This window comes from Grampus griseus (assembly GCF_964374135.1).
Source record: "Grampus griseus genome assembly, chromosome: 8".
In the NCBI taxonomy this organism is placed as follows: domain Eukaryota; kingdom Metazoa; phylum Chordata; class Mammalia; order Artiodactyla; family Delphinidae; genus Grampus; species Grampus griseus.
This window is the reverse complement of record NC_139002.1, coordinates 6,052,913-6,065,777: the sequence shown is the minus strand read 5'-3', so window position 1 is coordinate 6,065,777 and position 12,865 is coordinate 6,052,913. Positions and strand designations below refer to the sequence as shown.

General features: G+C 50.9%; 1 protein-coding gene across 1 annotated transcript in view; it reads left to right on the top strand.

The window, feature by feature from the left end:
• Window positions 1-12,865, top strand: part of FLI1 (Fli-1 proto-oncogene, ETS transcription factor) — a 113,180-nt gene that overhangs the window by 69,489 nt on the left and 30,826 nt on the right. The window contains exons 3-4 of the mRNA XM_082661164.1: window positions 1,753-1,907; window positions 6,009-6,212. Of these exons, the coding sequence (XP_082517290.1) occupies window positions 1,753-1,907; window positions 6,009-6,212 (359 nt within the window). The remainder of the gene's footprint in view (window positions 1-1,752; window positions 1,908-6,008; window positions 6,213-12,865) is intronic.

The window sequence follows — 12,865 nt, the reverse complement described above, 5'->3', positions numbered from 1 at the left end:
GAAAAAATTACCGTCTGACTTCTAATATCTCAGTGGGGCATTTATCTCCCAGCTATGATAAGTGATCTTCAATATTTTTTTCCTTTCAGATTAAGAAACAAATTCATTTAATTTTCTTTATTGAATGTGCTCTGGCCTCCCCCACCCTGCCGAGTCCCCGCCCTCCCAAGCTGTTACTCCCTTCTCCCGGCTCAGCCACTGCTCTCCTGCCCGCGGGGCTTCGGCCTTTGCAGGACGGGCGGGTCGATCTGGCACAACCCTGGTCCTTAAGGCCTCGGGATGGTCTGTTCCTGCCCACAGCAGAGTGAGGGAGGGCAGCGGCCAGGCCTCTGGAAAGCCCTGTGAGGTTCTGCGGCCCGGAGTTGGCCGGAGGTAATCTGAACCTTATCTGAACTCCCGGGTCTGAAAGCCTGGCTTGGAGCTCTTGCAAGGACTGGCTGTCTCCCAGGTTGCCAGAGCTGATGCTCCCTGCTCCAGACAGGGCCGCAGCCTTTCCTTGGCCTCTAGTCACCTCCCTCAGTCCTGCTGCTGCTGGAGGGGCTGAAGGGAAGCGAGGGCAGGGTAGGATGGCACTGCCTGGGCGTGCCTGATGGGGGCAGTTCCATGGCCCTGGGCTCGGGGTAGGCAGAGTGTTCTGCCAGGCTGCTGTGGGCACCAGGTGGCCACAACTGAGATGTCAGCTCAGTCATCGGACAGATGCTCGTCGCTGAGCTGAAGCCCTCTGCTCCCACACTGCAAAGTATCAGGGGCTAACCTGGCCGTGTACTTCTCTGGTTTCCTTAACCATAGAAAGGAGATATTAACCCTTGCCATGCCTATCCTGGCAGGTGATTGGGAAGTTCAAATAGAACATTGTATGAGAAACACTTTAAAATGATATGCATGCAACAGAAATAATTCACTCCAAAAACAGTGATGGCTCACCCCCTCTGTAAGGCACTATAGAGAGGGTTTAAAAAGGTGTATTTGTCTAAACCCCACTTATACGGGGTGCCTAGAATAGTCAAATTCATAAAGTCAGAAAGTACACTGGTGGCTGCCAGGGGCGGGGGATGGGGGGCGGGGAAGGGGAATGGGGAGGCAGTGTTTGCTGGGGACAGGGTTTCAGTTTGGGAAGGTAAAACGTTCTGGAGATGGATGACGGTGAGAGTCGCACAGCCACGTGAATGTACTTAGTGCCACTGAACTGTCCAGTTGAATATGGGTAAAATAGTATGTTTTGTGAGACTTTTACCATAATTTAAAAAAACTTAAAAAAAAAAAAAGTCATGGCACCATCAGGAACCTCCCAATCCAGCCAGGGGAAGGGCACCTGCCAGGCTAACCATCACATCATGTGACAAGTCCTAGAGCCATGGCAGAAACAGGGTGCTCGGGGAGCGGGGAAAGGCCTGTCTGGGAGCGAGGTCGAGTGCACGCGCCTCGGGACCGTAGGTCGCCTGGCCACAAGGCTAAAAGTGTCAGCTGCAGGCAGAGCGGGAGGGCAGCAGCGCCGAGCTCAGAGGCCCAGACTCCAGTCTGAGGGCAGCGAGGGGCTGCCAGAAAGTGTTTAAGTACCGTAATTATAGGACTGGGCTGGGATTTGGAGAAAACTCTGGTGGCTGCGTGGATAGAAATAAAGCAGCGTCAGCAGCGTCCTCGTCCTCGTCATTCCACCAAATGGGGCTGGGCAGCGGCTCCACGGATGTGCCGGTGGCAGCGGTGGCAGTGACGCTGATCACTTCCTCTGGGCTTTGTCTTTTCTTACTCCAGGGAGTCTCCGGTGGACTGCAGTGTTAGCAAGTGCGGCAAGCTAGTGGGCGGAGGCGAGTCCAACGCCATGAGCTACAACAGCTACATGGACGAGAAGAACGGCCCCCCTCCCCCCAACATGACCACCAACGAGAGGAGGGTCATCGTCCCCGCAGGTACTTTGGGACCCAGTTCGCTGGCTGCCACCCACGTCCTCAGTCTTCTGGGCTAGTCGTCCCAGTGGGCACCTACACCTTCACCTGGTACCCTGTTCTCTATGGACATGCTTCCTTGGGGAAGCTGCACTTCCCACTTTCTTCCCTGGCTGCCCTCCAAGACAGTTTCGCAAATGTCACCAGAGCCCCGAAGCGCAGATTCTGGAAGCCCTGCCCTCTAACAGGTCACGTCACAGAGTCTAGCCTTGGCGCCTGGTTCCACAGGACGAGGCCAAAAGGAATCCCGGGGACACCCAGATGTGCCCACCCTTGCCTTTAAGGAGAAGAGTGGCTACAGAGGTCTGTCCATCAGGCAGGCGCTTCCGGGCAGCTGCAGGGTCTCACCTCTCCAAAACTGCAGGCAGCTCTTCCAGATTCAAAACAGAAGTAACTGTATTTAACAGAAGGAGAGGCTGAGCATGTGTGCGGCGAGGTACGTCATGAGGTGAAAAGAGGCGATTTTTCCTAGGTATTGGTGCTTTCGGTTACAGAAGATAAAATCATTGTTCAAGCCTTCCGTGCATTGGCTGGACCCTCCGCCTCGGCTGGTGAACTCAGCTGCCTGGTTGAAAAGGGAGGAAAAACTACCATGTGTAGAGTCCATACCAGGTAGAAGGAGCCAGGGTGCCCAAATCTGAAGCAAAGTGAATGACTTACCCAAATCAGTTCACCAAGGAGGCCAGCCCCTTCCATTTGGACAAGTGTAAATGCAGTTGTGTCTGAGCGCCAAGGGTTAGGTGTCTCTTTGAGGTAAATCCAAAGGAATCCGCGGCTCGGTCCAGAAGGTGTGGTTTTGTAACGGGCCGCTCCGTCCTAGGCTCTTTGTATGTTTCCCTTCCATGGGAAGCCGTGTGTCACCGTCTCCTAGGAACACAGCCACATGCTTGTATTCTGGGCTAGACTCAAGGTGGCAGGCGCGGGAGGTGTGGGAACAGGTGAGGCAGGAGAGGGGTGGACCAGCGGGAACTTTTCTGTGCCCGGCAGGACTTGCAAACCGCTCAGAAAGCATGTTTATTTCCTTTCTCCACAAGCGCGTGACCTCACAGAGGAAGGGGAAGAATAGCTCCGTATACCGAGTGCCTCTCGGTGCCAGGCGCTGTGCAGATGGCCTCATCCCTACTTCTATCTTGTAACGTCCGATCTCCCCTCCCCGGGAACACCAGCTAGGCGTGTGTAGCTCGGGTGCATTTGTGAGAGGCGAGAAAACGGTGCCTTCTCCTTTATTATAGAAAGAAGGCAGAAATGACGCTGAGCTAAAGCTGGCCTGGAGGGAAACTTCTGGACTCCCCCCATCGGAGCCGAACCTCTCCAGGCCTTTGCTGACTTGGAATCAAACCCCACCCTCCCACCTGCACACTGCTCCTCTAAACAGCGGCCAGCATGGGGAGGAAATCTTGAGGACAGAAGAGTTAAGAGGCCAGAGGTTGTCTCTGAACCAAATGTTGACACCATTTCATTTCCATAGTCACTTTTGGGCGGGGGTAGGGAAGGGGTGGGGGGGAAATGACCAGACTGTTTGGTTGACCCTTCAACTCTGAAGTGGTGTTGAAATACTTTCAAAAGGAGTATCAGGATGGCAGTCTTAGGGGGCGAGAGTAACCCCAGCAGTATCAAAGGGTTTCCAAAGCACTTGGTGTCATGAATTCCCTACCTAGGGATTCACTTCATTGTTTCACCTCTGGCTGGGTCCAGAGGTGAAGGATTATCCTCACACATGTTGGTCAGCCTCCTGGACGTAACAGAAAGTCTCATTTGGGCAAGTCCACACATCAAGGCAATAAAGCATCAGTGGAACAACCAACCGAATTTATGGTGGGATTTTAAGACGAGTATAAACGAGGTCCCTAGTTCACCACCAGTTCCAAGTTCCGATGGGAAGAAACTAGGACTCAATCATCCAGGAAATATATTTGGAAGAGCTTAGCATGCTCCACAGCGGAAAATTTATAATTCAGTGTGCTGTAAAAGGAAGAGAAAGAATATTGTGACGGAGCCCAAAGCAAGGGAGGAAATAAGAAAATAAATAAAATCTACAGGGTAAAATTGTATTTGAGGCCTTGGATACTCAAAGTGAGGAATTAGGAGAGGCAGAGGCAAAGCTGATGAAAAAAAAATTAATATGCTACGTAATCCAAGTTCCCCCAGGACACTTTTCTTTAGAATTCTGAAATGGTGCAAAATTATTTCCATTTACCAATGGTCTGTGCCTGATTGTTCCTGGAGAGCAGAAGAGTAAGACAGAGCAAGAAATTTATCTGAGAGACAGAGAGAGAGATACAGACTTGTACAATGAAGCCCCGAGTAGCTCCGCTTTTTGGGGTGGTGACAGAGCACCTCCCGGGGGAGCTAAGGCAGGATGGTGAGAGGGGAGAGGAGAGGAGGCTTGGGGTGGGGGACCCTCAACTAAGTGCAGTCCTGGGAGGATTTTGACTGGAATTCCAGCTCAGACTGGGACTGAAGGTTGAGCTGGGGACTTAAGCCTTCAAGACGCCACTTCCCAACTGCAAAACGAAGAGAAAAGCCACCTTGCAGGCTTTTCTCGATGAGTGAGAAATGGCACACGTGGAGCAGCGGGCACCTAGGAGGCGTTCAGAATCTGGAGTGTTATGAGTTACCGGGCTCTGGGTGGTTGGCATAAACCTTGTTTCTTTCCCCACAACCCCTCCTAATCATTCAGACCTGCTCCCATTTTTGCCAAGAGCCTTCACAGACCCTTAGAATGAGAGGTGAGGTGGTTGAGAGGTAGCACAGATATTCCTACCCAATGAGCAGTCCAATAAAACAGGCCCAGTAGAAGTTGGGGACCATCAAATCTCCCCTCCTCCAGGAAGCCTTCCATGACTCCAAATCCACAGTGACCCCTTCTGCCCACGAGTTCTCGAACTGCCACAAGAAAAATCTGCTGCTTAATTCCGTGCTTTCCTGCCCTAGCGTTTTGTGTGGATCATCTTCCATGAGCGCAAGACCCATGTAGCTTTCTTCTGTGATAAGCATATTTAACTGCATATTGGACTCTCTAATAATTGGGGGCCAAGGAAAGACGTGGTGATACATGATAAGATATAAGGGCTCTGCCTAGCGTGGAACCTGCTAGGACTCATCACCAGCACTCAAAGTACACATGCTCCCCATATACACACACCTGGCTGGGGAGGAGTCTGAGGGTCCCAAGTGGAGACCTTAACAACCTCAGTCCTTACATTATGTATGTTCACTTGAGAGCTAACATGTTTTCTCCCTCCAACACCATTTCCCATCTTTTTTTTTTTTTTTTTGCTGCGCTGGGTCTTCATTGCTGCACGAGGGCTTCGTTGCCCCGCAGCATGTGGGATCTTAGTTCCAAGACCAGGGATCGAACCCGTGACCCCTGCATTGGAAGGCGGACTCTTAACCACTGGACCACCAGGGAATTCCCCATTTCCCATCTTTGGGGATTTAAATATCCTAAAAACTTTGTCAGGATGATTTTAAAGAAATTTCAACACAGCTGTCTCCAAAGGGAGAAAACCCAGATTGGGGTTAAGTTATTAAGACTAACACCACTGGGTTTTCCAACTGCACACATGGAATTGTGGTCCAAGTGTCCACGTACATCTTCTTTTCTGCAGCCATCGGAGAGATCACTGTTCTTCCGTGAAATCACTGATGTTCTTAAGATACAGATGGTGGCCCTGGGTGTTGGAAACTGTGCTTGTTTTCATTTTGATGCCACCATTTCTCAGGCAGAGGTTTCGGTTGCCCTCCAAAGGCTTTAAAGAGAACGCCCTGTCCAGATGCGTAGTGAGGCGTCTAAGAACCTTTCCAGAGCGCTAAGTGGTTCAGGCAGCGCCAGATGTGACGGGGCCGGATGGGCATTCTGGGAGGACCATCTGGGAGGGAACCACTTTCTCACTGGGGGGAGGGGGGACTGAGGAGGGGGAAGGGAGGGGAAGAGGAAGGGAGGGGAGAGAGTTGGAGATGGGGAGAGAGGGAGAGAGGAAAAGACAGAGGAGAGAGGCAGAGACAGAGAAGGGGTGGAACCCTGCGTCCTGCAGCCTTGCTAACAGCCCATCTCCCCTGCAGACCCCACGCTGTGGACGCAGGAGCACGTGAGGCAGTGGCTGGAGTGGGCGATAAAGGAGTACGGCTTGATGGAGATCGACACATCTTTCTTCCAGAACATGGACGGCAAGGAACTGTGTAAACTGAACAAGGAGGATTTCCTCCGAGCCACCTCCCTCTACAACACGGAAGTGCTATTGTCACACCTCAGCTACCTCAGGGAAAGTAAGTACCTGGTCCTTTCCCTTACACCCCAGGGGCTGCAGCCCAAGCCCCCAGGGCTGGGAGAGAATTCCGCCCAGCCGCTCAGGAGGAAGACTGGTTCCCACGGAGCCAGCCCAGGGAAAGGAGATAGGGTCCCGGGCTGTCGGTTTATGCTGGGCGGTTGCTATAGGAGCAGCCCATCTGGGTGTCAAGTTGCCAAGGTCGCACGGGCTCCCAGAGACCCTGCGAGGGGACTGACCCAGTCCTGCCATGACAAGGGAAGGAAAACGAGGAATGGAGAAAAAGTAGGGAGCTGCAGCCCCGTGGAGTCTGCCAGAGGCGAGTCACACTCTTCCCATGAGAACAACTTTCCAGAAACTACTTTGCCCCAAACTATAAATAGATGGACACCCTGGCTGGTATTGTCTGGAGCGATGATTTAAAGTTCCTACAGTAAACTCTAGATTTACGTTTTGGAATATTTACACGTTAAGTTCCTCTTATTCTTGGGGTCACTCTGGCACCCCCTAACCCACCTTTACCCGCTGTTACCTACACACCCTTCCCAACTAAACAGGAAGCGTAGCAGATGCTGCAGGGGGGTTAGGATCTGTCGGAAGCTTTCTCCTGGCAGAGTCAGAAGGCAAAGAGCTTTGGAAAGGGAGAGTTGATGAAAGAAAGTGCGCGGTTGTTCAAAGGATTTATCCGATATGAGGCTTCCCTATTGCCAAGTCCCATCAATTTGATATGAATTTCATCTGATACGAAACATACACATCAGAACAGAATTTTGATAAACGTGCTAATAACCTCAGCCTGAACTCTTCACCAGAAATACAGGTGGTATATCGGTGACCCCAAGTACCGAAGGACTGTTCTGTGGCCAGAAAAGATGGTCCTAAGATGGGGAAGTGGAAGCTACAGGAAAACAGTTGTGGATTCATTCTACAAGGGGGCTTTCTAACAGTCAGCCCTGCCCAAAGATCCACTGGCAGCCTCAGGGTGCAGTGTCTGCTGTCCGTGGCTGCTGGGAAGCTTGCAGGAGTTCAGCTTCGGAAAGAATGAGGTTGATGATTTTAAAGCCCGTTTAACGCTGAGATCCTTGGACAGTGCCCACGGGCCGCTTTCCCTGGTCTCCTGGGCTCTGGGTTAGTTAGTTCTTCCTCCGTGTTCCGTTGTCCAGTGGGTCTTCAGCTCACCGTTCCTGTAATCTTCTGTCTCCTGCAACAGTGTACTCTGTGGGGTAGGGGCAACACACCCTGGGTGTAAAAATGAAAGAATTTGAAAATGCCTTCGGAAGTTTCCACTGGTGCCTCTGGGCTCCCCAGTCACCCTCCGAGGCGTCTGGTAAGCAGTGGGATTGTGTGGGTGATGCCGTGTATGTTAACACCAGAGGAATGACCTCATGTCTGAGTCTTGCTGCAGCATGAGGTCAGCCCAAGAAATGACAATTTCAAAAACGGAGGCAGTTTTCCACCCAGTTTTTCTGAGCTTTGGAGAATGAGCATTTTCTAACAATCTGTATTTCTTTAAGTGTTTATAGAATTTGTTTAGAAAGGATCTTTGCACAGAGTCCTGCAGTAATGCTAGCTGGGCAGGGCAGGAGGTGGAAGTGGGCACACAGAAGCTGGGCATGAGAAGGAGAGACCAGCAAACCAAAAACGCTGACCGATTCTGCCTTTCTGCCCCTCCTGGTGTCATACGGCGGGAGGTCTGGGAATCACTTTGTGGGAGAAGAGATGGACGGCAGTGTGGACAGAGAGCTTGGAGCACTTAAAGGGCCCAGTTATCAGATGCCCTTGTTGAGGGCATGTTCAAGCACGTTCTGACTGATGTGGGGAGAGCCCATTCAGACCGTGTGATCCCAGGCCCTGCTTTCTGGCGGGTCCATAAACAACTGAAGTCCCCGCTGGGACTTCCTCTCACAGAAGAACCCAAGCCACAGACCCTGAAGCAAGACCAACCTATGCTCAGAAGGCCAAGGAATTTCATAAGGTGGTCGTGGGTAACTGTTGAGGAGGCTTTCTATCGGAGGAGAACAGATAAGAAAGAGCAAAGGAATAAGCAGGCTGGGAAGAAGTGGACGCCAGAGGGTTGGGTTTCTGGGTATATGTCGCAGGGCATGAAAAAGGGTGGATTTCTTCTCTTCGTTCTTTCTAAGAGTATTTGTAGAATTAAGGAAGATGCCCCCAAAGCATAATAATATGAAGTTTCCAGAAAGGAGCTTATTAGCGGAGCAAATTTCCAGAGTTGAGTGGAGATGAAGAAAGCACATATATGAGACAAAGTTGAGTGCAACAGCAAAATATAAAGGGGTCTGAGCAACGACGCAAAACCATGTCTGCCTGCAAAAACAAAAATTAAAATACTTGTATTAAGGTTCAAAAAAACTTGCCCCAGCATAGTGTTGTACTGCTCTAGAGGCCTTTTGAGGAACCTAGACTTAAAATGATCTGCTATCATGGAAACAATTTTTGATTCATGCCTCTTGTTAATTGGGGTCCACTTTCAGCTGCAGCCTCTGGGACCCCTGGTTGGGGGGGATCCACTGAGACGCCTGCAGGAGGTCACGTGCATGGTGGCTGTCTGCTCTCAGGACTGCTGGGAACCCTGCAAGGCCCACCGACTTGCCTGCAAACACCATATTGTTTTTCCAGACTTACTTCCAGTGGATGTTTTGTGTGGAGGCAGGGAGGCCAGGGCTCTGGGGAGAGGTTGGGGCAGCTGAGTTGAGGCCGGGAGAAGGGTGCTAATGCCTCGTGCATTGTCATATGTCCTTTCGTGGAGGAGGGGGTGGCGTTCAAACAGTTCCACTTTGGCAAGAGGTGGAAGGAAAAGAGCTGAGCTCCTCAGCACAGAGGGAGGAAGTGCAGTGGGGCTAAGGAGAGTGGATAGAAGAGAACTGGAGCCCTTCTAACTTAGCCCCGGGTCAGAAGACTGCAAGGCAGCTGCGCCTCTCCAGAGGCGTCTGAGCTTTCTGGACTTTAGTAGAAAAAAGAACATGGTAGGATTGAGAAGCTCTGACACCAGATTTACACTTTCACCAAAGGTGCTCGAGTATTTATTCGGGTTGTCAGAACAGGAGCTATACTTTCAAATTTTAAAAACCAAACTTCAAATTGAAAATGTATTTTCCAAGGTGGAGAAGAAATAACAGTGTCCTGAGCCCCCCTGTCTCGTGCTAGGATTTACCTGGCCTGCCTGGAGGTTCCTGTTCTCCATACCCTGGCTTTTCAGCTGGCCCAGACGGAGTGACTGTACCTTACATCCCTCTGTAATGTCACCTGCACTTGAAATGGGAGGAGGACAGTGGGGGCCGGGTCTGGGGAGATGCCCACAGTTCTTGGGATCATTCCGGAGTCTCCTGGGGACACCCGGGCTCAGGCTGCGTCTGCCCAGGTGTCACTCACTTTACGGGACAGACAGGGTGCCCCCTTGTGGACACCATGGACAAATAATTATAAATCCCCATTTTAAAGTCAAAGCAAATGAGGCCTGGAGTGCTTCGGAAATTGGTTCAGACGTGCCCAGCCCCTGGAGAGCAGCCTGGTGTCCGAGACCCAGGCCTCCTAAGGCCCGGGGTGCAGCTATGCCCACAGCCTCACGCTCTGAGGGCAGAGGCCAGGCTGCACAGACAGCGCCCGCTCACCTGGGCCACCCGGTCTTTCCCTCCCCTGCTGTGGAATTAGCCTCACGCCCCTGGGGCTCCTGTGTGGAGGGCCAGGCCGCTTTCCCCACAGCATTTTCTGTTTTCTTTTGTACCCAGAGATAAATGCTTTCCGAAAACTTCCCTGTGGCCTCCTGGAATGAGGCCGATTAAGCCAAACCTATCTGCACGCCAGCTCTGCCCGTCTCTCTTCCGCGCGGCGCCCCACACTCTGGACCTGACGGGCAGCCCTTTCAGTATCTCATGCAGGCAGAGGCCGTATTTACAGTCTCGGGCTGCGGGAAATGAGATTGGGTGTCACAAAGCAAGATTGGGACGGACCTCAAAGGAAGTGGGAGCTGTCCCCAAACGGCAGTTCAGACCCAGGGCCGCTGGGGGGAGTTTGGGGTTTCTGGGAGTCCAAAAGGTCCTGGGTGGGGCAGCCAGAGACAGAAGGAAAGAGCCTTTGTTCATTTTACAGAAAGTTGTGTTCCGTCTGTCTGTCTGCGTCTGACCCATGAAAAATGCTAAGCAAATGCGTTTGGAAATAGTGGCAGCGCTAGAGAGATGAAATATATGGGGTGACAGGGAGACCACAGCAAAGGTATCTATCTTGGTTCCCATTTTTAATTTAAACATAATGGAAAACACATTTTGCGTTTTGTGGTGTCCCCACCGGCCGCCTCAGATGTTCCGGCAAAGGTGATGGCTCTGGGCAATTAAGCCAGTGAAGTATTATCCCTTCCAGGCCGGGTCTGACCGGTGAAGGAGAACAAAAGGCCAGATTTCCCGGGACTCAGTCGTCAGCCAGGCCTGTTGTTCAGGACACAGAGCCTCAGGAGGGAGGAGATATGGGAACATATGTATATGTATAACGGATTCACTTTGTTATGAACAGAAACTAACACGCCATTGTAAAGCAATTATACTCCAATAAAGATGTTAAAAAATTTTAAAAGAAAGAACACAGAGCCTCCTTCCTCCTCCCTGCCCACCTGCACCCTCCAGCCAGAGCCATTGATGGCAGTGCAGAGAAAAGGAAGCCCGGTTTCCAGAGGCTGGCAGTGGGGCGCGCGAGGTGTCCGCAAGGCGGGAGACAAAGGCTTTGGCACTCAGACGGCCGTTGTCTCGTCTGCAGGTGCCCCAGAGGAAGGCCAGGTCGGCTCGTGGGAATGTGGAGCTGGAGAAAGCCCGATTGCTGGGCTCCACCCACACCTGCAAGCTTCACTCTTCATTTCCATCCTCTCTCAGATCCCAAATACTGTACCAGTGACGGGTGGACGCGACAACGGGAAATTATTTTGTCCTTGTGCTTTCCCATTGGGGAGCCTATTCCGTTCTCAGCAGCAGCTGCTCCGTGCTTTGCGGGGCCCCAAATACATAGATACACATAGAAGCCCTCATGTATATGTAAATACGTAAACAGACAAGGCAACAAACGTTTTAATTAAAGTATCACAGAGAGAGAAGTGCAAAAACCATAAATGCACATGTCAAGGAATTATCACAAAGTGAATCCACTCACTCATATGAGTCCCTCCAGGTCAAGGGGGAGACTAGAAGCCCCCGTGTGCCCCACTCCATCACCCCCACTTCCTCCCCAAAGGCAGCCACTGTCTTGATTCCAACACCATAGGTGAGTGTTGTCTGTTTCTTCGATTTAGCCTGGAGGCTGCAGGGTCTGCTGGGCTGAGAGCAGATTTTGTAGATAGACCAGAATGGGCATCCTGCCTCCTGGGCTTTCTGGCTACGTGATCCTGGGCAAATTACTTGACTTCTCTGAATGTTGATTTCATCATCTGTGTGAGAATTAAGTGAGAGAATAGACAGAAAGCATCCGGCGCACGACGACAAGCATCCCGAGAGTGTTGGCTCCCCTCCTAGCATCACAGCCTGTTTCCTCTGACAAGGTGGTGTTCGCCCCACGCAGAAGGTGACTCAAAGGAGGAGAGAGAGATATCCAAAGCCACAGAGTGAGAGGTCAGGCTCCAGGGAGGACCTTCTTGCATCTGAACAAATTCCTTTAAGGAAAGAGTGTGCCTTGCCACTCTCTGTAGCCTGAGGAACTGGTTAAGTAAAAAATGGGAGGAGAGAAGGGAAAGTTGGTCCCTTGGGAAGGAGGTCAGACACCCCAAATCAGCCCCTCCACAGGGAAGGCAGCCTCTCCTTCTAGGAGTGAAATTTGAACCAAGAACAGTCTTCAGGGCAAAATCCTTCTCCTAGGTTACCATGAAATATGTATTTCATGCAAGCTTTGCAGAGGTCAAACGACCCTTCCTCTTGGCTTTCTGGGAGTTTCCTCTGGAATTCACGTGTGCCCAAGGAAGAACTTTCACCGAGGGGGAAATTTAATAAGTGCGGTTTATCTAAGCTTCGTGCTCTCAGCTACATCTGCACTAATGACTCAGGCAGTTCGGTCCTCCGAGACCATCATTTTTCTTTATTTGCTCCAGCCGTGAGGTTTCCGCCTGAGGCCGAGAATGTCAGGGACAGAGAGGCAGACATTCTTGGTCTTACTCCAGAGACTGTTTTCTCTTCCCTTGGAACACTTGTTTCCATTTCTTAACCTCCTTCCAGTCATGGAGGATTATTTCTTATTGCAGCAGAACCCATTCATAACTCTAATTCCAGAGAACAAGGCAAATGCCCAGCAAACTCTTTTATAAAGAGTTTATTGTGTGTCATTGTTGTGTCTGTGGGAGAAAAGATACAAAAATAGTCTTGATAATACCTAGCGTGTATTGAACATTCATTCTGAGCCAAGGTCTGTTCCGAGCAGTTGTGTGTATTATTTTATTGACTCCTCATAAGAACCTTATCAGGTAGGTGTTATTATTAGCCTGTTTTATATAGGAGGACCCTATGGCTTAGAGAGATTGGGTAAATGGATGGAGGTCACCAAGCTAGTAAGTGATAAGAAGCAGGTCTAATTCTAAACTCTCATGTGCATAAAAATTTATATTAAACGAAGTGCAAGGAATCACTTTGTCCTTGATATTTTTGAGAATGGAAGAACCAAACGCATCTG